Raw genomic sequence first — 24,274 nt, 5'->3', positions numbered from 1 at the left:
GATCATCTATTTATGCATCCCACACCCATAAAAGTTTCCACCACAATATATAGCAATAGGCAGAACTAAAAACAAATCTGTACAGAAGAACAATAAGAATTTTTTGTTTTTTAATAAATTTAATAATTTTCTAAAAATCTTTTCCAGGATCAAGGCCGAAGAACCTCCCTGTTTTTGAAAACTGTCCGGCCGCCCTGAAGGCTAAGCTGGTGCTGTACCGGAACATTCGGGATCTCGAGGAGTTGTGGCAGAGGCTGGACGGGGCGAGGACGGTGGCTATAGTCGGCGGAGGCTTCCTGGGCTCAGAGCTGGCCTGCTCACTGGCCAGGAAATGTAAGGAATACCACTGACAGCACCATTGTAGCCTTTTCCTCTGTGCATCTCATAAATGATGCGTATAACAGAAAAGGGGTTTCAACATAGTTTGACTTTTTAACCGTTGATTAGTCAGTTACAACGTTTTTAAATTTTACGCAACTGGTAAACAACCATTTATTTATTGCAAACAGTTATTTATCAGTTTTGTAAAATTAAAAACACTTTTATTAGTAAAGCTGTTAGGAGTGCCAATTTATAGAAGTTTATCCTTGCTTGTTCCTCTACATCTTGTCTATGGACAAAAGAGCGTTGATTTGTCTATTGAATTAAGAATGGCAATGGTACCATGAGATTTTCACCTTGCTCCAAGTTCAAATGGAGGTCTGTCATTGCTGATGCTGCCTTTTTGACAAAATTTGAAACAACGCTTGAAAATAAAAATACCATATTTAAATTATAAAATAATTTTTTGAAGGTTATACTAAAGAATGTAATATTAATCGTTGAAGAAGAAGATAATACAAATATATCTAAACAAAATCTGAACAGAACAAGGCACAAAAAATTTTAAAAATGTAACTCGCAACTGGGAATCGAAAATGGCTTAGTGGTTAGAGGCGTTGTTCCAGTACGACAGAGATCTTGGGTTCGATTCCCACTTGTGACCATGTAATGCAAATATTGTCTGCGAGTCAATTTGTGGTTCTTTATAAAGTGGACTAATCAATAATTATAAATTTTCAAAATTGCAACTATTTGGGATAGGGATTCTGACTTATCCCTGGTCTTCTAATACACGTCGCGGGTGGTAATCACTGCACAAGTTTCTGTAATAGATTCGATACTATACACACAAAGGGAGCACTTAGGATGTTCACGGCACAAGCTTTCTTAACAGACTGGTTTGTACAATTGTTGTAATGTCACTGATGTAGGTTCCACACTGTCGGACAGGGACAGGTAATTGGGGGAGGAATATAGGAACATATATTAGAGGGAGAAGCATATAGTTGCGTCAACACACATGTTTCTTTTAGATTTATTAATATTATCTTATTCTTCTTCAATGATGAAAATACCCGTTAGTGTCACACAAAATCGGTAAAAATATAGTTATTTGACAAACGCTATTTTAATACTGACGAAATTGCGCACATGGTTTTTAAAAATTTGTTGTCTGCTTCAAGCAGTCCAAAATGATCGCTTTCTAACATTGTATATCAATTTTGGTACTCCATGCTGTTATTACCAATAATGATTTGTTTTATGACATTGGAACTCCATTTATTGTCTATCAAAGTGGATTTTACCGTTTTTTCGTCTATTTTTAGATAAAAATACTGGAAGGAAGGTACATCAAGTCTTCAAGGAGTCTGGCAATATGGGACATGTATTGCCAGAATATCTCTCCGAGTGGACCACGGAGAAAATTCTTGACGAGGGTGTGAATGTTGTCACTGGGGGTAAGTTTGTCACATTTCACAAATTAAAATGTACCTGCAGCTTATTGTTAAAAATTCTAATTTTGGTTGTGACTTTGTCTGTTTGTCCGTAACTCTGGTTCAGTGAACTCTGAATTTAGGTGTCATCATTTTCAAAATTGGAATTGTTTGTTTGGAGAATTCAATTATACAATAACATGACAGAAACCAACAACTACAAAGATCCTGAGGTGTAGTTGTTTATTAAAATGGATGCTCTTGGTTTCTTGTTTTTATTTTTTAATTCAAATTTGTAACTTTTTGTGTTTATTTCAGTTGAAGTTAAAGATGCCAGTTTAAATGCAGACCAAGTTGTATTATCTTTATCCAATGGAAATTCCGTCTCAGCTGATGTGGTGAGTTTAAAAAGAATTATGCAAAATATTCAAAATATTCCTTGCGCCGCCAGCACAATCCGTCAATTATTTAAATGTTGTTCAGTTAGTTATTTGAACATTGATAAATAAATATGATTTGTTTTGTGTTTAAGGTTGTTGTAGCGGTGGGATCGGAAGCCAATACTCAACTGGCCGAGACGTCGGGACTAGAAGTAGACCCAACTATGGGAGGATTCCTCGTGAATGCCGAGTTGGAAGCCCGCACAAATCTTTACGTTGTAAGTAATCACTAGAGATGGCAAAATTTAGCATTAATTTTCAGATTTTTTAGCATTAATAATTGGAAATTTAGCGTTTTATAGCATTTTGAGGCATAATTTAGCGTTTTGTAGCAAAATAGAAAAAAATGTATTTCCTGAATGTTTTTAGCGAATATTTTAAGTATTTTTGGTAAAATATATGTTTAACCTTCATTTGCAAGTATTTCCATGTTCCAATTAATTTTAATATTAAATTAATAAGGAAGGAAACTCTAAGTACGGGTCGAACACAAACACAACAAATGCAGATTGCGATTAACATCAATAGGCGTAATTTATTTCGCAATTATGTCAAAAAGCAATTTTAGCCTACAGTACAAAAATGTTAAATATTTACACATAAAATAGTAACAAAATTATAAAAAATCGTAGGAAAGGCTTCCAAAAATGAAATAAAGTAGGCATAATACTTTTCCCTGCACATTCACATGAAACTACCTTCCTTATGCATTTTTCTCAATTCTTCTTTAGTTGTACTGGACTAAATATTACTGTATCAGCTTCTCCAATTTGTATGGTTCTTTGACTTCTGAAATACGCTATATTCTCGGAAAGCGTTTACGCACACAGTCGGTGGAGCGCGAGCTGAAGTTAGAGATGATTTTTAATCACTTATTTCCGCTGATAAATATCGATTTTTTGAAATTCTCACATATTATTTTAATACCCGGTATTTTCGGGAAATTCGCGCCTATTTCGCTAAATAGAATAATTTAGCTGAAATACGGCCAAAATCACGTTTTTCGCATTAATTCGCGAAATAGAAATCACTGAAAACACTTTCAAATGCCTTGAAATGCAAAGAAAACTTATAAATGCCCTATTTTCGAACCATAAATATTTTTTCGCGTTTTTAGTTAAAACGAAATTTTGCCATCTCTAGTAATCACATTACATAAATAACTACAACCTAATATTTTCATTGTTACGTTGTTTTGGATCATTTTAGAAATCATTATGAAAGAAAATATTAAATAAACTTTAAGGCCCAATTGTTTCACAGAAATTCACGAGTGACAAAGTCATCAAATGTTCATTCAGCGCCATTTTTTTTTTTTTAAAGGTTGCCGTTAAATGTTGATTCTAAATCCATTTCAGCTTTTGAACTAATTGAGATCAGCAGAAGAGAACAACTATTAACTGTTAACCTTGTCAGCTTGTTTCCACGTGAAATGTAGCAACACATAAGTATAAGAAAAACAGCATACTGGCAGTAGGTCGTCTCAATTAGCATTCGGTATTCGTCTTAGTGTAAGCGAGTAAGCGCAGGGTCATCTCATTCACACCCGTGATGTAGGATATACTATTCGACACAACTTTTAAATATAAAAACATCGCCTGGTCCTATATCTATTTTGTACACACACACACACACATATCCTTTGAATGTATGGCAGCGTGTACGTCGGGATCACCAGTATGGCAGTGTAAAGTCGGGATCACCAGTATGGCAGGATAAATGTAATTTACGATGGCTGCCGGTATCGTAAATCTGTGTTCTAGGAATTCTGATGATTGAAAGATAAAGGTCTGCGATCTTTGTTGAATTTATTTGCGAGAATGAATTTACAAGTTAAGTGAACGCAGAGACGGTGGTAGTAGAGAGTGGTGGTTTGGTCGAAAGTTGAAACTAGAATGGCAGAGAGTTGCGTTCCCGTCCGCGCTTGGCTCTCCCGGGGCTTCAGACGGCGGAGTAATTATTTAGTGTTATCATATGTGGGACGAGTTAAAGTAGTCCCCATATACCTCCCCACCAGCGTCTCTACGCGATACAATAGTAACATATAATACATAATAACAACAATGAATATTTTACAATGTCAATCATAATTTATAAAAACACAAGTCCATTTATAATCTAAGGTACATAATGTTGTGATAATATTGCGCTCGGTTAGCGACAGGAAAGTAATAATAATAGTGGCTCCATGTCGCCGTTGCATAGTAGCTGTGGCCGTACGAATTTTTATTCGCCGTAGTAAATAGGTACATAAATGATATACAGGTAAACATAATTATTGATAAACGGCGAGCGCTAGTCGCAATGTACTTAGCGTAGTAGTGAGCTACCTGTGTATACTATGATTGTTTACGATGATTTAAAATAGCTTGTTATGACAGTTCTATTGTTGTTTTTATTAATGCACTTTTGACGTAGTACATAGTATTGTGAATATTTACATAATAAAGATTTTATTGTAGGATGCTTATATATGCGTATTATTGATAGTAAATTTTATTGTTTTTTTGTTTGTTTTAGTAACAGTAATTTATTAGATTGTCTGACATTTGCGATATGATAGTTACAATTAATTTATGAAATTTATGGATACGTCAATCTAAGGTTTCTGGTTAGTTTTTTTTGCTAATTACTGTGCCTTATGATATTGCCAAATTATTACTGCGCTTGATATCTGTCCGGGAAGTGAACATGTCTTCCGGATCGAGTGGTCATTTTTGTTATTAGAGGCTGTGTGACGGTTCCTCTTGATGGGATTTCTTCTGTGCTTTGAAAGAATGCAGGTTTCAGTCGATCTATTGATGAATAAACGTGTGATGAATGCGGTAAATCCTTGTGGATGAAAAATTTTCCAGCGCTGTGGTTACTAGCGGGAGTGGGTTTCATCTCATTAAACCTTTTTTGTAGGCGTCCGACGTAGGTGTCGGGTTCTTCGCGGTGGGTTTCTTCGCGGTGGGTTGTGGTGAAGAATTCAGATGGTAGTCTAAATGTTCTTCCGTACGTCGCTGTGGGTGCAGTTGTGTGTCGTGGTATTTTTGCTTTCTGGCGAGCGACGCACTGTTTGACGAAGGTTTTGGTTTCCTTTGCCATTTTGGGCCAGACGAATCTCTGACGTATGCTGTTGGAGGTGCCGTAGGCGCTTGGGTGGCATACGTTGTGTACGTTGGCTATTGCTTGTTCTCTCATGTCTCGAGGAACAAAGGGGCTGTTTATCTCTTCTATTCGAGACAGCGTATCTGCTACGGTGTTGTGATGACCGGAGATGTGTTTGACGTCGGTGAATACGGTGTTGAGATGACCGGAGATATGCTTGACGTTGTTTCTTGCTGAACGCAAACGTAATCGGTTTGCGATCGGTGTAGATCGGTTTTCCATACCAGTGTGGCAGCGTTGAAATGCCAGATGAGGGTCCTTGCAGCGAAACTCCTCTAATCTGCAATCCTGTTGACTGGTCCGTTAGGGTTCTTTTCTTCAAGTTGACGCTTAAGTTGAAGAAGTGTAAGAAATCTGCTCCTAAAATGGCTTTCGAGACGTCTGCGATGATGAACTTCCACTTCATATCGCGGCGGAGGCCAAATTGGAGATTTATGGTTTTTGTACCGTATGTTTTTATATGTTTCCCACTAGCACTGTATAATGTGGTGGGGCATGTATCTGTGGTGACCGTATTGGTCGAGTTCCAGCTTGATCTTGGGAGAAGAGATACGTCGGCACCAGTGTCAATTAAAAATTTCTGTCGCGTCACGAGTTCGTGAATGAAGAGACGACAAGTTTTTTGAGGAAAATCGCACGTCTCTACTGCGGGTTTTCCATTGTAGTTTCTTGACTTATTATTAATAAAGGTACATGGTTTGGTGCAATTATATGATTTGTTACCGAATTTTGCATGGTAACTGCAGTAGCCGAGTGTCGTGTTATTGGTGTTTAACTGGCTACCGCGTGACCTAGAACGAGGTCGGTGCGCGGAATTTGGGTATGATGTCGATGGATGACGCCATTCGCGGCGGGTGCTGGGATTTCGGTTTTCGAAATAAATGTTTGCCTGTCCATGATCATCTCTCCGAGTTGTTTTAAGTCGACTGACTTCTAGAGTGAGTGCCGAAATTTGTTCTTGTAAATTTTGTAATATAGCGCTGATGTTTGGATTCGAGTTCGGGATGCCATTATGATGATTATTTTCCATAGTTTCACATTCAGATTTTTGATAAACTTCCGAGATTTTATCTGCTGCAGATGCTAGTTGTAACAGATTGTCGTCGGGTAGTGCGGTAAGAATGGCCTGAATGTGTTGCGGGAGTCTTTGTAGCCAAAGTACGCGTACGATTGGGCTCTCCGATAGACCGGGACCAGCGAGTTCATGGATTAGTCGAAGCAGTCCAGAAGGCTTCCTGTCCTCGAGCTGTAGTCCGGTTAGAAGACGAGTGAGTCGCTTTTCCTCCGAATCTTGTAATCTCTCGATGAGTGCTGATTTGAGATGAGTGTACTTGTCTGCTGCAGGAGGATTGATGACGATGTCGCTTACGGTCCTGAGGGTCTCCATATCCAAAGCGGCAACAATAATGTTGTACTTGGTGAGGTCATCCTTTAGTCTTGAATTGGAAAATTGGCTTTCAGCTTGTGCGAACCAAAGTGCAATGTTGTCGCGCCAGCACGCGGGTAGTTTAACCGAGACAGAGTTTATTGTTGTGTCCATTGTGGAATTATTACCGTGGATTTCGTTCGATGTCTGGTTATTCTCGAATGACATATTGTGTTGATAATACGGCAAGCAATAGGCAGTATAAAATAGGCAGATGTATGTGTAAAAATAGCAAGGAAACAAAAGCAATGACGACAGTAAATATAGATTTTGAAAAAAAAATTAAAATTCAAAAATGTTAGATTGATGGTATCCGGAAATTTCAAAAATCCCTTAATCTAGAGTGCATACAATGTAAATAATGTGAATGTACTGTGACGAGTTCAACTTGTCTGGTCACTTAATTTAATAAACATGTAACAATATTGTACACTTGCAAAAAAATTTTTTTTTAAAATTATTTTAGAATGTTCTTATTCGGAAATTTAGCTGTAAAATCACTGTATGTAGGATTAATTATGGTTCGTTACTTGGTGTTGATTACTGGGCATTGATTTGTGATGGATGTTACGAGGTCCGGAACTGAAGTTCTGCCTGCGTAGTAAATCCGGTAGATCCTTGATCTGCGATGAAATTGATGTTGGTCTGCAGAGATTGTTGCGTTCTGCGGTGAATTTGATGCTTGGTCTGCAGCTGCTGGTGCGGTGTTTCACTGAAATTGAGATTTTTTGGCACTATACTATTCGAATATACGAGTTTTTTGGTTCAGATTAGTGGGTATATTTGATATACTTAATTATTAGAATTGGTGGGACAATAATGTTTTTTTTTGAAATGTGCTTTATAATTCGGCAATCAGACTCTAATAAATATACTGGACTTGAAAATGAGATTGTAAGTAATGAGATTGGAAGTTACTTACTCGATTGTCCAGGATTCCAGCTTCAACGATCGACCTACCGTGTCCACTAAAAATTATTATCACCAGAAATGTCGAGGGTCACCAGTGTGGCAGCGTGTACGTCGGGATCACCAGTATGGCAGTGTAAAGTCGGGATCACCAGTATGGCAGGATAAATGTAATTTACGATGGCTGCCGGTATCGTAAATCTGTGTTCTAGGAATTCTGATGATTGAAAGATAAAGGTCTGCGATCTTTGTTGAATTTATTTGCGAGAATGAATTTACAAGTTAAGTGAACGCAGAGACGGTGGTAGTAGAGAGTGGTGGTTTGGTCGAAAGTTGAAACTAGAATGGCAGAGAGTTGCGTTCCCGTCCGCGCTTGGCTCTCCCGGGGCTTCAGACGGCGGAGTAATTATTTAGTGTTATCATATGTGGGACGAGTTAAAGTAGTCCCCATATATGTTTATCTTTGTCTTACATGAATAATGTAAGAATGAAGAATTTACCAGGCACATAAGAGTGTTTCTTACTTGGAACATTTTATCTTGAGTTTGTGAGAAAATAGTCTAGATGTATTGTAATGTCATGTTTTATTCAGGCTGGTGACGCAGCGTGTTTCTATGACCCGATCCTGGGACGCCGGCGCGTGGAGCATCACGACCACGCCGTGGTGTCCGGACGCCTGGCTGGCGAGAACATGGTGGGTGCCGCCAAGCCCTACAAGCATCAGAGCATGTTCTGGAGCGACCTGGGAGTGGAAGTCGGATACGAGGTATTTTCTTCGAAAATAACTATAAGTATAAGAATTATCTCACTTTTTGTACATGATAGAGCAGTTAGATTCTTGGCTCTGCACAAAGAGGTTGCACAAACTGTAAGACGAAAATGAAATGAATCGCGAATGAAATAATGAAATGTCAGTACCCATTTTTTGATAAGCACAGCAAAAAGCCAATCAGCTGTAAAACATAAACTGATAACTGTGATATTTACGAAAAATTCTTTGGTAACACGCATGAATTCACTCTCTTAATAGAGAACGGGAGTTTTTTTTAAGCCCCTTGAAAACAAATTTTCTGAAATATTCCTAGTTCATTAAAATTAAAAAAGACACATTTCTTAAAACATTGTAGTTGACAGTAGTCTAGGGGCAAAGAAAATTTGAAGGGTGGTAAAAAAATTACAGTAGAACCCCGTTAATTCAATAATAGACAAAATTATTTTTTTTTTCTAAAAACACATTTTCATAAAAAAACTTTTTTTTTTTCTAAAAAATTTGTGCATAATTCGAATTTTTTTTCCATGTAATTCAAAAACATTCAATTTATCCGAAAATACATCATATTATTTTGTAAATCTAAATCTGACAGGCCTGTAATACGCGGTTGCAAATCATCCTGATTCGTATTATTCTTTCGTAAATCTGAATTTGACATGTAATCAGCCACGGCTGTATGGAATTATGTCATATTTACATTGAATACCTACCTTAATTTGAAGGGGCAACTGCTGAACTCGAATTATCAGCTAACTTTTAATAATTTTTTCTTAAAATTTCAAATTACATGGGAATTTTAATAATTTTTTCTTAAAATTTCAAATTACATGGGAATTTGGTAATTTTAAATTTGGATATCCATGTCCCATGGATTTCGATTTAAGATGTTCTACTGCATAACTTTGAAGAATTAATGTTTGATTTCAGGCAATCGGTGTGGTGAATTCCTGCTTACCCACGGTGGCAGTATTTGCCGCAGGAGCAACTGAAGGAAACAAAACACCGAGGATGAACGATGGATCCGAGGGAAGCCAAAGGTATTTATAGTCATGTCAAAAATACTTATCATTCATCATCGAATACCTGCCGCATGATTGGTGGACCAACTCCCTCCAGCTGGTAAAGTTATACACTGTTCACAATGTTACATTGCAGGGTGGGACTTGGCCCCCCCCATAAATATTTCCTTCAAATCTTCTGGTCTTCCAATCTTTTTCCACGCAGTCAGTTTATCTCTTTCTCGGTTTGCCTCTAAGTTGCTTCCGCTGGGGAACCCACTTGGTTATTATTGTGAATGGATTCTTGAAATCGGTAGTGATATGGCAAAGGGTTACATCTGATTTACATACAATTTTACAGGAGAGCAAAACCATAGTTTTTAAATGGGTTATACACTTGGGCAGGGTATTTATTAAAGATAATGTCAAGCTTCTTATACAAAAAAATGCGTAATTAGCATCCCAAAATTGTGGTTTATTGTTTGACATTTGTAGCAGATACATCTTTTTGCTCAAGTTAACTTTTCACAAGTCTCTTAAAGTTATCATTTGACACCACTTATATTTATTTGCCACACCAATAAAACACGAAATTGACTGAGTTGTTTTTATTAAAATACTGTTTTTGTAATATGGCAGAAGGGAATATCTGTCAGCTAAGCATATAGGTCAGAGCCATCATGACTATCTGTATAGTAAAAAGTTCAATGAGAACTTTAGTTCTTTTGATATATCACATTCAATGCATTTTTCAGATGGCATTAAGTGACATTTTTTAAAAACTTCGTAAATATTAAAATTGCAGCTCCGTACTTTGCCACATACAGAATGAATACCACAAAAAAAAAAAAAATTATGGTAAAACAAAAATTACTGAAATTGCATCTGAAACCATTTGCCGTGTCACTACTGACATAATAACTCCTTCACAACAAAACATTTGTATCTTTATTTAGACTAAAAACTCTTAAAATAAGGAATGAGTGAATAGGAGTGCCTGGAGGCTAACGTCCTCTTTATTATGCTTTCAAAATCTCTCTCATTCTCGAAACCTTCATGGCTCCTCATACCTTGGTACCAGCCATGTACTGACATCTGTCCGATAACTCTATAATCTATCTACACTAGAGCCATCTATGTCTCGTTGCTCAAACTATCATCGAAGTCTTTGGGAAATGTAGATTCTTGTTTGACTATATAGGAACTGAAAAATAATAGTTTTATTTTACTGTTATGCCCAACCCCAATCAGGAATAATTTATACATATTCCTATTTAACGTCTAATACACGTCAATTGTGTGTGTTTTCCAGGGCTGCGGAAAGTGCAAATCCAACCATCCAGAATGTGGACTATGTCAAACCGGAGAATGTCAACGATGACGAATGTGCAGATCCTGCTCTGGTCCCAGCAGAAGAACAAAGCTCTAGCAAAGTTGTGACTGCAGAATCGGCCAAGAAATCTGAAGATAAAGACTATAATAAGGGAGTGGTGTTCTATCTGAAAAATGACATGATCGTTGGAATTGTTCTGTGGAATGTGTTCAACAGAATGCATATAGCCAGACAGGTAATTTCATTTAAGATGTATCTCATTCACATTATTCTTACTGTGGAGGTATGCAGAGAAGATGGCTTGCTTCAAATCTCCTATCAGACATTTAGTCTTAATCCACACTCAGGATAAATACCTATCTTAAGTATTTGATTCTCATGATCGTACAATGTCTTCATAAAACCGACATCTGCCCTGATGAAAAAAACTTTAACGTTGGCTAAAAGAGAATGAAGCGCAACATGGCGTAATATTCCAAAATCATTTATTAATCCTATAAAACCTAAAAGCAATCTAATATGTTATGCTTAGAGATGGCAAAATTTCGTTTTAACTAAAAACGCGAAAAAATATTTATGGTTCGAAAATAGGGCATTTATAAGTTTTCTTTGCGTTTCAAGGCATTTGAAAGTGTTTCCAGTGATTTCTATTTTGCGAATTAATGCGAAAAACCTGATTTTGGCCGTATTTTAGCTAAATTATTCTATTTAGCGAAATAGGCGCGAATTTCCCGAAAATACCGGGTATTAAAATAATATGTGAGAATTTCAAAAAATCGATATTTACAATTTAGTAATGACTGACGAGAGGCGTACGAGAATGAAGGAGCCCACTATTGAAACGAGCGCAATGCTATCATTCAATCAGTAAAGTGCCATTTCCATTGTTTTTTGTATTTACCTGTATTTCAAATATGCCTACTTTATTTCATTTTTGGAAGCCTGTCCTACCTCTTTTTACAATTTTGTTACTATTTTATGTGTAAATATTTAATATTTTTAATTTATACTGTACGCTGAATTTAAACGCTTTCCGAGAATATAGCGTATTTAAGAAGTCAAAGAACCATACAAATTGGAGAAGCAGATACAGTAATATTTAGTCCAGTACAACTAAAGAAGAATTGAGAAAAATGCATAAGGAAGGTAGTTTCATGTGAGAATGTGCAGGGAAAAGTATTATGCCTACTTTATTTCATTTTTGGAAGCCTTTCCTACAATTTTTTATAATTTTGTTACTGTTTTATGTGTAAATATTTAATTTTTTTTGTACTGTAGGCTAAAATTGCTTTTTGACATTACACAAATTGTGCGAAATAAATTACGCCTATTGATGTTAATCGCAATCTGCATTTGTTGTGTTTGTGTTCGACCCGTACTTAGAGTTTCCTTCCTTATTAATTTAATATTAAAATTATTTATTTATAATCTTTCACATGGAAATACCTGCAAATGAAGGTTAAACATATATTCCACCAAAAATACTTAAAATATGCGCTAAAAAAATTCAGGAAATACATTTTTTTCTATTTTGCTACAAAACGCTAAATTATGCCTCAAAATGCTATAAAACGCTAAATTTCCAATTTTTAATGCTAAAAAATCTGAAAATTAATGCTAAATTTTGCCATCTCTAGTTATGCTATGTGTTAAACTTGGTAGCGTAATGCTGGACATACATTTTTGCAATCTATATTACAATAAAGAATTCCAGTCAATTTTTTATTCTTGATTTATGAATTTCACCTTCTAATCTGACGGGGTACGCGTGATGTCATAAGTACCTCGGTTTTAGTCGTTTAACAGCAAGGTCAACCCCACTCGGGTCGGAGTGAAGTCAACCAATCCCAATAATTTAATTATTTAAAAATGTGAATTCTTTTGTAATAATTTGTATAACGCAATGGTGACCCGTGTGCGAGTCTACGCAGCGCAGCTTGGCACAAAATTGTCCGCATTCTAATGCACCCAGCTGTCTGACTTGTGCGGCGGTTCTGTCAGAACCCACTGACCAATCATAGAGCGTTTAAGTCTGTTTTGGTTTTAATCGTTTTTAAATGACGATTTATTAATTCTACATATAATTATGTACAATAAAACTTATATAGATATTCAGAATCAGCGTTTCTTTATCTATATGAATAATATATGTTTTTTAAGCCATGATATTTTTCACTCAAGTTCCTTATTTGATTGATGAATGGTGGCCATTTTGTAATTTTAACACTCCAAATACCGTTTCGCAATTTTAGCAATGTGCACTTAATTTTCAATGTTACCTATAAAAATATGTGTTTTGATTTCAGATTCTGGCCGAGAGGCGAAAATATGAAGACTTAAATGAAGTTGCAAAACTTTTTGGCCTTTATGAAGAATAAATAAAATAAAAAAAGTGATTTTTAAGGCTGTTTAGATTTGCTGAACTTATTTAAAGAGACATTCAGTTATGAATAAGAATACATTACGCATTTCTCGACAAAATAATTGAAAAATTTCGGCTATACATCTTGCTGAATAAATTATAATTTTATTGTAAATAGAGTAGGTAATAGTCTGCCATTCGCATGTTATTACTGCAAATAGTACAATACATTATACAAAAATGTACAGAAGAATTTATAGCAGTAAGCTATCCAATCCACTCAAATAATTAACTAGAATTGGGTTATTGTAATTACATATACATAATATATTGTTTGATAATAAAGTTTGTAAATCAACACTGTAATAAAACTGTTCAACACTGTAACAGTATTTTCTGATCGCTGTCAGATTGTACTTGTAATGGTAATTTGTAATAATAATTCCATTGCAGCTACATTGAGCATTGTAAGATTATACTTCTGATTAGTATGTGACCACTGTCAGATTACATTTCAAATGCATATGTGATCACTTTCAGAACACATATTTGAGTGTGTGATCACTTTCAGAATGCATATATGAGTAGTTGATCACTTTCAAAATACATATTTGTGTATGTGATCTCTTTCAGAATACATATATGAGTATGTGATCACTTTCAAATACATATATGAGTAGTTAATCACTTTCAGAATACATATTTGTGTATGATCACTTTCAGAATACATATACAGGGTGTCCGGAAACTCGTAGTACAAGCGGGAAACTGGTGAATCTACATCACATTTGGAGTCGATTTTGTAGTATATTTTTTTTTGATTTGAGCTTTCGTTATCGAGTAAATCGAGTTAGAAGTTGATTTTTTTTTTTTTTTTTTTAATCAAATTCTTATAAATTATTACTGAAGATCAAAGTACCCAACTAATTAAAACTATTTGAAAGTAAAACAAATGAAGAAACTCGGATTTGAAGCATTATTTTGAAATCACCCTTCATTTAATCCGGTGTAATCATAAAATATTTCTGCTCTGCAGGGTTAAAACATCTATTGTTCAACCCTAAACACCAGAAAAAACTTTAACCCTAAAATAGCCGAAAAATATTTTTTTTTGGTTTTTTTTTTTTTTTTGTGAAAATGCTCAAATCAAAAAACTTTATGTTTATTTGGGTTCCCCATGTGGTGTAGATTCTCCAGTTTCCCACTTGTACTACGAGTTTCCGGACACCGTGTATATGAGTATGTGATCACTTTCAGAATGCATATATGAGTAGTTGATCACTTTCAAAATACATATTTGTGTATGTGATCACTTTCAGAATACATATAAGAGTATGTGATCACTTTCAGAATACTTATATGAGTAGTTGATCACTTTCAGAATACATATTTGCGTATGTGATCACTTTCAGAATACATATAAGAGTATGTGATCACTTTCAGAATACTTATATGAGTAGTTGATCACTTTCAGAATACATATTTGTGTATGTGATCACTTTTAGAATACATATATGAGTAGTTGATCACTTTCAGAATACATATTTGCGTATGTGATCACTTTCAGAATACATCTATGAGTATGAGATCACTTTCAGAATAATAATACAAATATGAGTAGTTGATTACAGTCAGGTTATATTTGTTACGAGTGTGTGATTATCACTGTCAGTAAGTGGACACTGCATGTGATCATTATCATGTTAGATATTTCTGATGACTGTCAGTTTAGTATGTATAATGATCTCTTGTCACATTTTTACAATGGCTATTTTCATGAATTATTTGCAAGTTGTTACATTAACATAGTTTTAGAATAAATCTTTTGAGATGAAAGTTTTATAAACAGATTTATTAACGTACATACATAATATTTGTTTATTGTTGGCATGCCTGTTATTTAGTGATGCTAGGTTTACTTGTTACTGGGATCGTGGTGGACAAAATGACTGTGGGGTAGAAGTTATTTTGAAAAGTTTTGCAAATGAATATGCTATCCACAACCGTGTTACTGTACTTACTAATACATAACCCTTTAACTGAAAAACAGCATAAAAAAATATAATTTAATATAAAATTATTTTACATCATAAGTCAATGCAGAAAAATACAAAAATATCCACAGATAATAATGCGAGTATGTATAGGTACTATTTCAGACTACACTAATAAATACTTCCTTAAAAGACATGGTTTTTGAGCCTCAAGGGGGTATTTTACTACGTCTGAGTAAACTCTTGAGTAACTACTTGTCAAGTAACTATAATTTTAGGATTAACCCTTCAGTACTTTTAACACATTTGTTCAGTTTGCAATATTTTCTATGTATTTCAAATGCGTTATATACATCTTATTTTTTAATTTTCCGTAAAAACAAATACTGTTTTAGAAACTTGATAAAATTATCTTTCCGGTGGATGCATTTAAAATAAATATTACTATTTCTAAATAATAAAATTTTAATATTAAACGTGGAAAATGTTGTTGAAAACGCTAACCAAATTTTTACTCAATTATTTACTCCAATCGCAGAAAAATTAAGAGAACTTGAAATTTCAGAAACACGTTATTTTTGTTTGAGAAATTTGTAAGAAAACTTTAACTTTAATTTTTTCTTGTTTATACAGTAAAAAAAAGAAATAATTTTTAAACTTTAACCAATTGTTACGAATACGGCGCGAAATATGATTAATTCATTTTGGAAATTTTTAGGATTTTATTGATGGCATTCAGTATAAATATATTTGAGGCAAACTGGAACGAATTATTATTTCTCATTCTAACGTCAAAAAAATTTATGTATTTCCGCATGACTGGAAAAAAAAAAAAAAACTTTTATAAAATATGGAAGCCTGGTCTTATATGACCCTAAAAAGTCCTGGACGGAGCTATTCGAGAACAATTTGAAGGGGTACCCAAAAAATCATAAGCTGTTATAACTGCATCGATAACACCAATAAAATTACAAAAGTTCATCATAGACTATTTTGTATACAAAACATTTCAAAAGTTTGTCATACAAGATGGGTGCCAGGCAATTTCCCCTCACCATAGATTTAGCTTCAATGCCATTCATACAAATGCGCACTAATGCCTCTGTCTAGGGCTTTTTAGGTCCATGGTAAAAACAGACATTTACTTGACAGGTAGCTTTACTCGATGGTGGTGAAACAGATAATATACACCAATGGCGTTCCGTCACTTTTCAGCGAGCTAGAGGAGTAAGATTGAAAAATACGACACTATTGATGGTGTACCAGAATTTTTTTTTTTCAAAATTTTAAACTTTTATATGAAGATTTTCTTGATGTGAAATAGCACAAAACTGCACTGCACAAATGTTTTTTAAATTTTTTATTAATAACATTGTCTTCAAATGGCCATTTTGTTTATTTGAAAGGTTCCTGTAAAATGCTGATTCTACGTCCTCTTCAGCTTTTGAACAAATTGTGATCCTCAGAAGAGGACAACTGTCATGTTGTTAAGCTTGTCAGCTTATTAGCATACCCGAAGCTGAAACTCGCTGAGAATCGATGTTTAACGGACACTTTTCAAATGTCAAAAAACAAAATGGCCGTTTGAAGACAATGTTACATTGGAATTTATGCAGAACAACTAGGCCTAGATTACTGTTATAGAAAGAAAACATTTAATTAGTTGTTTGAATGAAATAAAATAAATATCTATTGTTATATTTGGTGAACGATCTCATCAAAATGACAGTTCAACACACCTGCAAAAAGTGACATAAAGTCGTGAAAAGTGATGAAACAAAAACTAAGTTAAATAGATTACAAAGGTTACTATTTAACCTAGTTTTTGTTTCACCACTTTTAATGACTATATATGAAAAGTGATGAAAGAAAATCTAGGTTAAACAGGTTACAAAGGTAACCTAGTTTTTGTTTCACCACTTTTAATGACTATATCACTTTTTAAAGGTGTGTTTAATTGTTATTTTGATGAAATATCATGGAACCGTTATATTTGATTATTCGATGCATATTTATTTATCTGCTTTGTATTGTCGATAAAGCATAATGACATTGTAAGGTATCAATTTCGTAAATAAAATATCTCCATCAAGATAATTTATTAGGAAATACAAATATGTATTAGCCATATATTTTTCAATGAAGTACATAATATGAACAATTCAAGTGCTTATGCTTTCAATTTCATTAAATTTGTTAGACTGCAGTGTTAGTATTTTGGGTACATTTTAAATTATCAACGTAAAATGGACTAGACAGAATATTTATATTATGAAATTTTATATTGCATTTATCTTTTTTTTAAATTCTTTAAAAATCTCTTTACAGCTCAATTTTTGTAATATTTCGGTTTAATATGTAATTCATTATAAATATAACAGCACATAAATAGATTATTGTAATTTGTAGATAAATTAGAAACATATTGTTTATAAGGGAGTTTAAGAATTACATTAAACAAAAAAAAAAAGTTGTATAGTTCATTTTTTGGTTCTTCATTTTTGTAAATAAAATAAATGTAACATGCATTTATCTATTGTCATGTGTTTGTGGTATAGTGTAACAAATTATTAATAAACTTGAAAAATGATACATATAATTCTTTTATTTCTGGATTATATTTTGGAATTAATCCTTAACTTTTACTTACATGAATGTTTATCAATTTCATATTTAAATAAAACATCTTCATCAGCATTTTTTTGTTTTTTTTTTTTTAATGATAAACTAATGTTCATAAGACAAGGTTTTATGCATAGCATAAAGAGGATAACAAATAATTATTGCTTATAATTATTTTTATCTTCATCAGCATCTACATCAATGATGAAACAATAAATGCCCTTAGGCCAGTGCAATTAGCGCCAAAAAGGGGGTCGCGATCGAAGTAATTCCGGTAGTCCCAATTTTTTTATATGTTATATAAACTGATCTCCTGATGTAAAATCTGAGTTTCCGACCTTGGCGCACCTGTGCTCGCGCCGCCATTTTGAAAAAACTGGCCGAAATCGGGCCAAAATCGAGTTTTTCCCAAATATCTCATTTCCAATGCAAATTTCGGCTAAAGTATTTTAACATGTATAATAGAACATAAAATGACTTACAAATTTTGTAAAAACAAATTTTTTCTATCTCTAATAGGTACCGAGGTAGAAAGTCGTAAAGGTGCGTATATTTTTGAAAAAACAAGTTTTTTGCGCGACTAGGTTTGGTTTTTTATAAATACCTCGTTTCCAGTGGAATTTCATGAAAATTTTATTGATACCAATTATGTAGAACATAAATTTTTAAAACAGGCTGTGCAGTTTTTATGTTTATATAGTTTTTTTTTACCGATGTAAAGAATAAACAAATCTAGGTAGGTACGCACAGAAAATCAATCACGGTTTATTATCACGTTATTAGATTTTTGTTTGCATTTTTAAATACATACATTTATAAATTTACTAGACGGCACTTTGGTATGGGGGGGCTACCCTTCTACTCCTCCCCTCCGGTTCCCTTCACAGACAGTTCCATCCTTCGTTGGACTGCTGGATTCGTTTATCTGCATAACATTTGTGAGGGTATCGAGTCATTCTGTGGGATTGAATCAGAAACGTCAGAGCAACATGTAGAGATGAGGCCTACAAGAATTAGGAGGGATGATCGAGACGTTCAAACTCTCATTGATTGGTTTGCTTGCCATGAATCATTTCCTAAAACAAACGTGATTATGTCTATTAGCAGTGGCACAATCGGGGATAGCAAAGTCACTTGTCACATGGCTGAAAAGATGGGGAAATTAGCTATGTCTAAAGTTATCAACCAGAACTTTGGAAACCTACACTTAAAACGTAATGATGCGATAGTTTCTCTTGCGGCGGTGACCAGCAGTGTCAAAAATCAGGGTGTGACTATGGCAATAGATCCATTAATGCTATTCAATATGAACTCTTTCCTGTACCATTGTCTCTTTTCTCAGAGGAAGGCATGCGCAAAGGAACGAATTCTATATTTTATTCATCATTCAACCCTCTACCAAATAATACAGAACTGGGAAGCAGTAAAATACACGTAATTGATGGAGGATATTTACTGCCCAAAGTGTTATGGGGTCGTGCTCAACCTTTTTCAGTAATTTTCCATGTGTCAGGTATGTACAAAATCATTATGGATCCAATGCAGTAGTGGTATTCGATGGATACCCAGATTCTATGGAAAAGAAAAGCACTAAAGGGGTGGAAAGAGCACGGCGTGCCAGAGTTACAACTTCTGCTGAAGTTTTGTTTTTTGAAAGCATGCACCCACAAGTAACACAGGAAAAGTTTCTGGGAAATGAGAAGAACAAGTCTCGTTTTATTTCACTACTCAGAACCTCATTTGCACGATCCCACATAACGACAGTACAAGCTGAAGAGGATGCTGACGTTCTCATAGTGAACACAGCAAATTCAATGTCATTTCAACATGATGTAGTCATAATCGTTGGTCAGGATATTGATCTGCTGGTACTCCTCACAGCTCTCTCACCTCCCAACGTATATTACCAAGAAGTTGGAAAAAATAAATCACCTAACGCGTTGTACTCGAACAAATGTTTTAAACACCTTGAAATAGTTGAAAACATTTTATTCCTTCATGCCATAAGTGGTTGCGATACAACTGGAGCTCCGTTCGGTCAAAGCAAACACAAATTTTGAAATATTCTTCTCAAGAACCACTCAGTGAATGAACTTGTTCGTGTATTTCAAGACCCAAAAGCAAAGACAGAAATGATCACTTTGGCTGCCGAACAACTATTTGCACTTTTGTATGGCGGCAACGAGAAATCAAATTTGGAAAATTTAAGGTACATCATTTTTGTCAAAGGAGTAAAAAAGAACAAATTCAATTTATCCAGGCTACCACCCACCAAAGATGCAGTCCAGCAAGACGCTTCAAGAACATACTTGCAAGTGCAGACTTGGCTTGGTCACGATAAAGATCCGACTGAATGGGGGTGGAAAAAGGATGCTGTTGGGTTACTTACTCCAGTAACAATGTTGAAGGAAGCTGCACCTCAGGCCTTGCTGAAATTCATATCATGTCAATGCAAAAAAGGTTGCGCTGGAAAGTGCACCTGCAGAAAGTCGGGTTTGAAATGTTCCTTACTCTGCATTCATTGCAATGGCAACTCCTGCGAGAATGCTGTAGAAGCCTTTGTTGATGACGATGACGAGGAATATGATGACCCAGTCGCCACAAATTTGGGTGATGAGACAGATGAATAAGCTATTCAGGGCCAGAAGTAAGAAACTATAGTCAAGTGCTCGTACTTCTGTCTAAACTGATCTACCATTAATTTTATTTTTTGTTATGCTGACAACTTAACTAATAAAGAAAAGAATGTCAATAAATGTTAATTTTACGAAAATACCAATTTTTTATCTTTTTTATGTAACTTATCATCTTAATTGTATTAATAATCTTAAATGTATGTTGTGATTACGTTGATAGGCATGTCAGACCAAGCTGCGAGCACAAATGTAGTGGCTTGGCCAATTTTAGTGGTCTTCCCATTGGGAATGTATGGCGACCGATATGCTGAAATAGTCTATCTACTATATTTATATCTAGGTCTGACACAGGCAAGACGATTGTTGTCAACGTATATGTTCTTAGAACAATAATTGTTGAAGAAAAATAAAATCAAGGAATGCCAAGTTTAAAACACCTAACCTCGGTATCAATTTTTGGCCTGGTTTTGGTGGATTAGAGTTTGGATACGTAATAGAGATAAAAAATATAAATTATATACCTATTTCTTTAACGAAATTTTATTTTCTACAAAATTATTATCAAAAAATTTTTCACAAAATTGTAATGGAAACGAGGTATTTATAAAAAACCAAACCAAGTCGCGCAAAAAACTTGTTTTTTCAAAAATATACGCACCTTTACGACTTTCTACCTCGGTACCTATTAGAGATAGAAGAAATTTGTTTCAACAAAAGTTGTAGGTTATTTTATGTTCTATTATACCTGTAAAAATACTTTAGCCGAAATTTGTATTGGAAATGAGATATTTGGGAAAAACTAGATTTTGGCCCGATTTCGGCCAGTTTTTTCAAAATGGCGGCGCGAGCACAGGTGTGCCAAGGTCGGAAATTCAGATTTTACATCATGAGATCAGTTTATATAACATATAAAAAAATTGGGACTACCGGAATTACTTCGATCGCGACCCCCTTTTTGGCGCTAATTGCACTGGCCTAAGGGCATTTATTGTTTCATCATTGATGTAGATGCTGATGAAGATAAAAATAATTATAAGCAATAATTATTTGTTATCCTCTTTATGCTATGCATAAAACCTTGCGAATCGCTAATTGCACTGGCCTACCTGGATTTATATGAATGATTATTATTTTTAATTTTTTTATAAGTTTTTAGGGATCTGGTGAGGAGGCACGAAATGAAAGATGATGTGAAGGTCACAGTGTTTTATTTGAGTCAGGTTGCCGTATGTGAGATGACTTGAGGACCGATGATGAAGACTCCGGATGCAGGCGGTGAAGTGCTGGTCAAGCGCGGGTCAGTGAGTCGACGCCGCTGCTGGTGACCGGACTCGTTGACGTATCAGTACCGGGTGCTCCAGTGCTGAACAGGGAAGCCGAAAGGTGCTGTGAACATGGTCGGCGGTGTTCGGGAGATGCATAGACCGGCGAGAATGCCGCAGGGTCTAGGTGAGTGGATGTAGCGCTGGTCAGATGTGCTGGAACCAGGGCGCTATGTGATCCGATGTAGCGCTGGCCAGGATTGCTGGGGCCAGGGCGCTGTGATCCCATTGGAGGCCGTGAATGAACCGTGCAGAGCCGGGTATATTGTCTTGCGCGCAGCGAAGGTGCGCGGGTTTTCACTCGTTGAGACTTGCTAATTGTTGAACGACTGATGACTGACTGACTCCTCGCTGCGTCGGGCCTATTTATATAGCCCGTCCGATGGCATCAGTAGCTGCGCGAGATCGCTGGTAAACTACGGGTCACTCGCTCAGTCTGGGTACTTCTGGTACTTTCGTTGGCGCTGGAATTATGCCTAGGCAATAGGCTAGAACCTTCTAGCGAATGCGCGTAATGTGCTAGTCCAACTCGCAACGTATTGTCGTAGGTAGTTTGCTCGCAAGTAGGTGCTCGTAGACGGGTAGGTAGCAAAATAGGAACGCTTCGCATTATGTCTGGAGTGTTCGGGTTATGATGCTTTTTGCATTGGCGAGACGTTCTAGATGAATCTCGTAGCATCGCTACAAGTTTATTAAAAAAAACTAATGTTTCTTAATTTATAGAAAATATAAAATCATTTAAACTAATTTTATACATAAGGGCTGAGTCTACGGTTTTTGTCGATTTCATAAAGATACCGAGCCAGTGGGATGACAGGTCTAAGTGTCAGACAAAATAATAGATAACGATAAGGATGACCCACAGTTTACAAACGCATCGGGCCGCTCGTGACATAGTTCGAAGACCGTTGAAATCTGAAAGGATCGATCTCTTTCATTTTTCCCTAGGTAAACATGGCACGATCAAGTGAAAATACTTATCTATGGTGGAGTATGTAATTACCAAAGAAAGGGGTGTAAGGAGAATGTAAGACGTGGAAGTTAATGGTAGAAAAAGTCGATGACGCCCGAGGAAGACATGGCGTGATATTAAGTCACTTTCTTATTTCTTTCAGAACTGCGTAGAAAGAGTATGCTGCCTGCAATACCTGGAAAAAAAAAAAAATTGATATCCATACAAATTAAAAGTGAATCTACATGAAGAAGCTAAGCTCAATCAGGTATTTAAAAATATAAAAAATGCACTTGGAAAAAAATGCAAGTTTTTGTATTTATCGACACACGTAAATGCATGCGCTCTTAACCTTACTAAACATGTGGGGATCGATTGATTAATATTTTTCGTTAGTTTATAGAGTGGTTTGAAAGGTAGAAGTCGGGGACGCCGGAGGAATACTTAACCCAATATCTCTGCACCAGAATGAGATACGGAGTCGAATCAAAGTCGTTATAATGTAGTTTTTTAACAGTAATAATGTGGTATACAGTAGTGAATGGTGGAAGAAGTCGGAGACGTCCTAGAAAGATACTAGCCATAGCGAAGTATTGCGGGGTCCAATAGTTATAGCTAGCACCGGTGAGGTGTAAAGTAGTAATAGGTATTAATAAGTCTTAATTTTAGTGGGTTTTGATACGATCGAGAATTTGTAATGACAGCACAGCCGTTTGTATGTTCTGCTGCTTTATTTTGCTGTCGAAAATAACCCATATATCTTTAACCTGGGTCAGACAATTAAAACTGTTACTATTGATTAAATAGTCAAACGTGATCGATTGTTTTACTCTTGTATAAGAGACGACATTAACAGTTTGTCTATGCTTAGTTTGCTAAGGAGTCTATATCGATAGAAGATAGAAGATTGAGTTATGATTAAGTCGATATCATTAAAAAAAAAATAAATAAAACAACAGCGGTCCAAGGATAGATCGTTGCGGTACTCCAGAAAAAAAAACTAACAATTGAAGAGAACGAGTACCCTTATAAAATACACATTTGGAGAGAAAACAAACGTTGCTAGTTTCCTGAATAAGACATTAATATCATCCTTGTCGAAGCCCTTTTCAAGGTCAAGGTATGTGACATCTACATGACATACGAACAATATATTTTATTCAACGAGGTGTATGCGTAAGTGCCTCGGGAGGTCATTCCTACTTTTGCAACCGGAAACCCTTCTTCTTCTTCTAATTCCGCTAGGCTGCTAATTACACCCGTCACTGGTCACATCACTAGAACTGCACAGTTTTACTAATCCTCATTTTGAATTCAATATTTTAGATCTACGAATCAGACCAAATTGGGGGTGAATAAATAAATAAATAAATTATTTGTTGAGTTCCGATAAAGTATTATAAAATAAATTGTTGTACATTTTTTAAAGTTTCATGGATAAGGGTGCTGAACTGGCCTCCAGAAGTTTGAAATGTCTTTTGAGACACGTGTAAAGCCACCAGAATGAGCTTCCTTTCTGAAGGATCCATGTCGGGCCAAGGAGTGGAATATAATGCAAACGCTATTTCTTCTCTCTGAAAACACAAAGCATAAGAATT

At 35.4% G+C, this 24,274-nt stretch overlaps 1 protein-coding gene across 1 annotated transcript in view; it reads left to right on the top strand.

Annotated features, from left to right (window-relative positions):
- LOC149409141 (apoptosis-inducing factor 1, mitochondrial-like) overlaps positions 1-17,521 on the top strand; it is a 37,598-nt gene extending 20,077 nt beyond the window's left edge. The window contains exons 8-15 of the mRNA XM_089650123.1: positions 148-333; positions 1,650-1,781; positions 2,076-2,155; positions 2,290-2,415; positions 8,278-8,451; positions 9,385-9,494; positions 10,768-11,023; positions 13,095-17,521. Of these exons, the coding sequence (XP_089506249.1) occupies positions 148-333; positions 1,650-1,781; positions 2,076-2,155; positions 2,290-2,415; positions 8,278-8,451; positions 9,385-9,494; positions 10,768-11,023; positions 13,095-13,166 (1,136 nt within the window). The 3' untranslated portion in view covers positions 13,167-17,521. The remainder of the gene's footprint in view (positions 1-147; positions 334-1,649; positions 1,782-2,075; positions 2,156-2,289; positions 2,416-8,277; positions 8,452-9,384; positions 9,495-10,767; positions 11,024-13,094) is intronic.
- The last annotated feature ends 6,753 nt before the right edge of the window (positions 17,522-24,274 follow it).

The sequence above is a fragment of the Hesperophylax consimilis genome, unplaced genomic scaffold (assembly GCF_061612785.1).
Source record: "Hesperophylax consimilis isolate HC1 unplaced genomic scaffold, BYU_Hcon_1.0 scaffold_35, whole genome shotgun sequence".
Taxonomy (NCBI): Eukaryota; Metazoa; Arthropoda; class Insecta; order Trichoptera; family Limnephilidae; genus Hesperophylax; species Hesperophylax consimilis.
The sequence above is the reverse complement of the archived record's forward strand: the minus strand, read 5'-3'. Positions and strand labels throughout refer to the sequence as shown.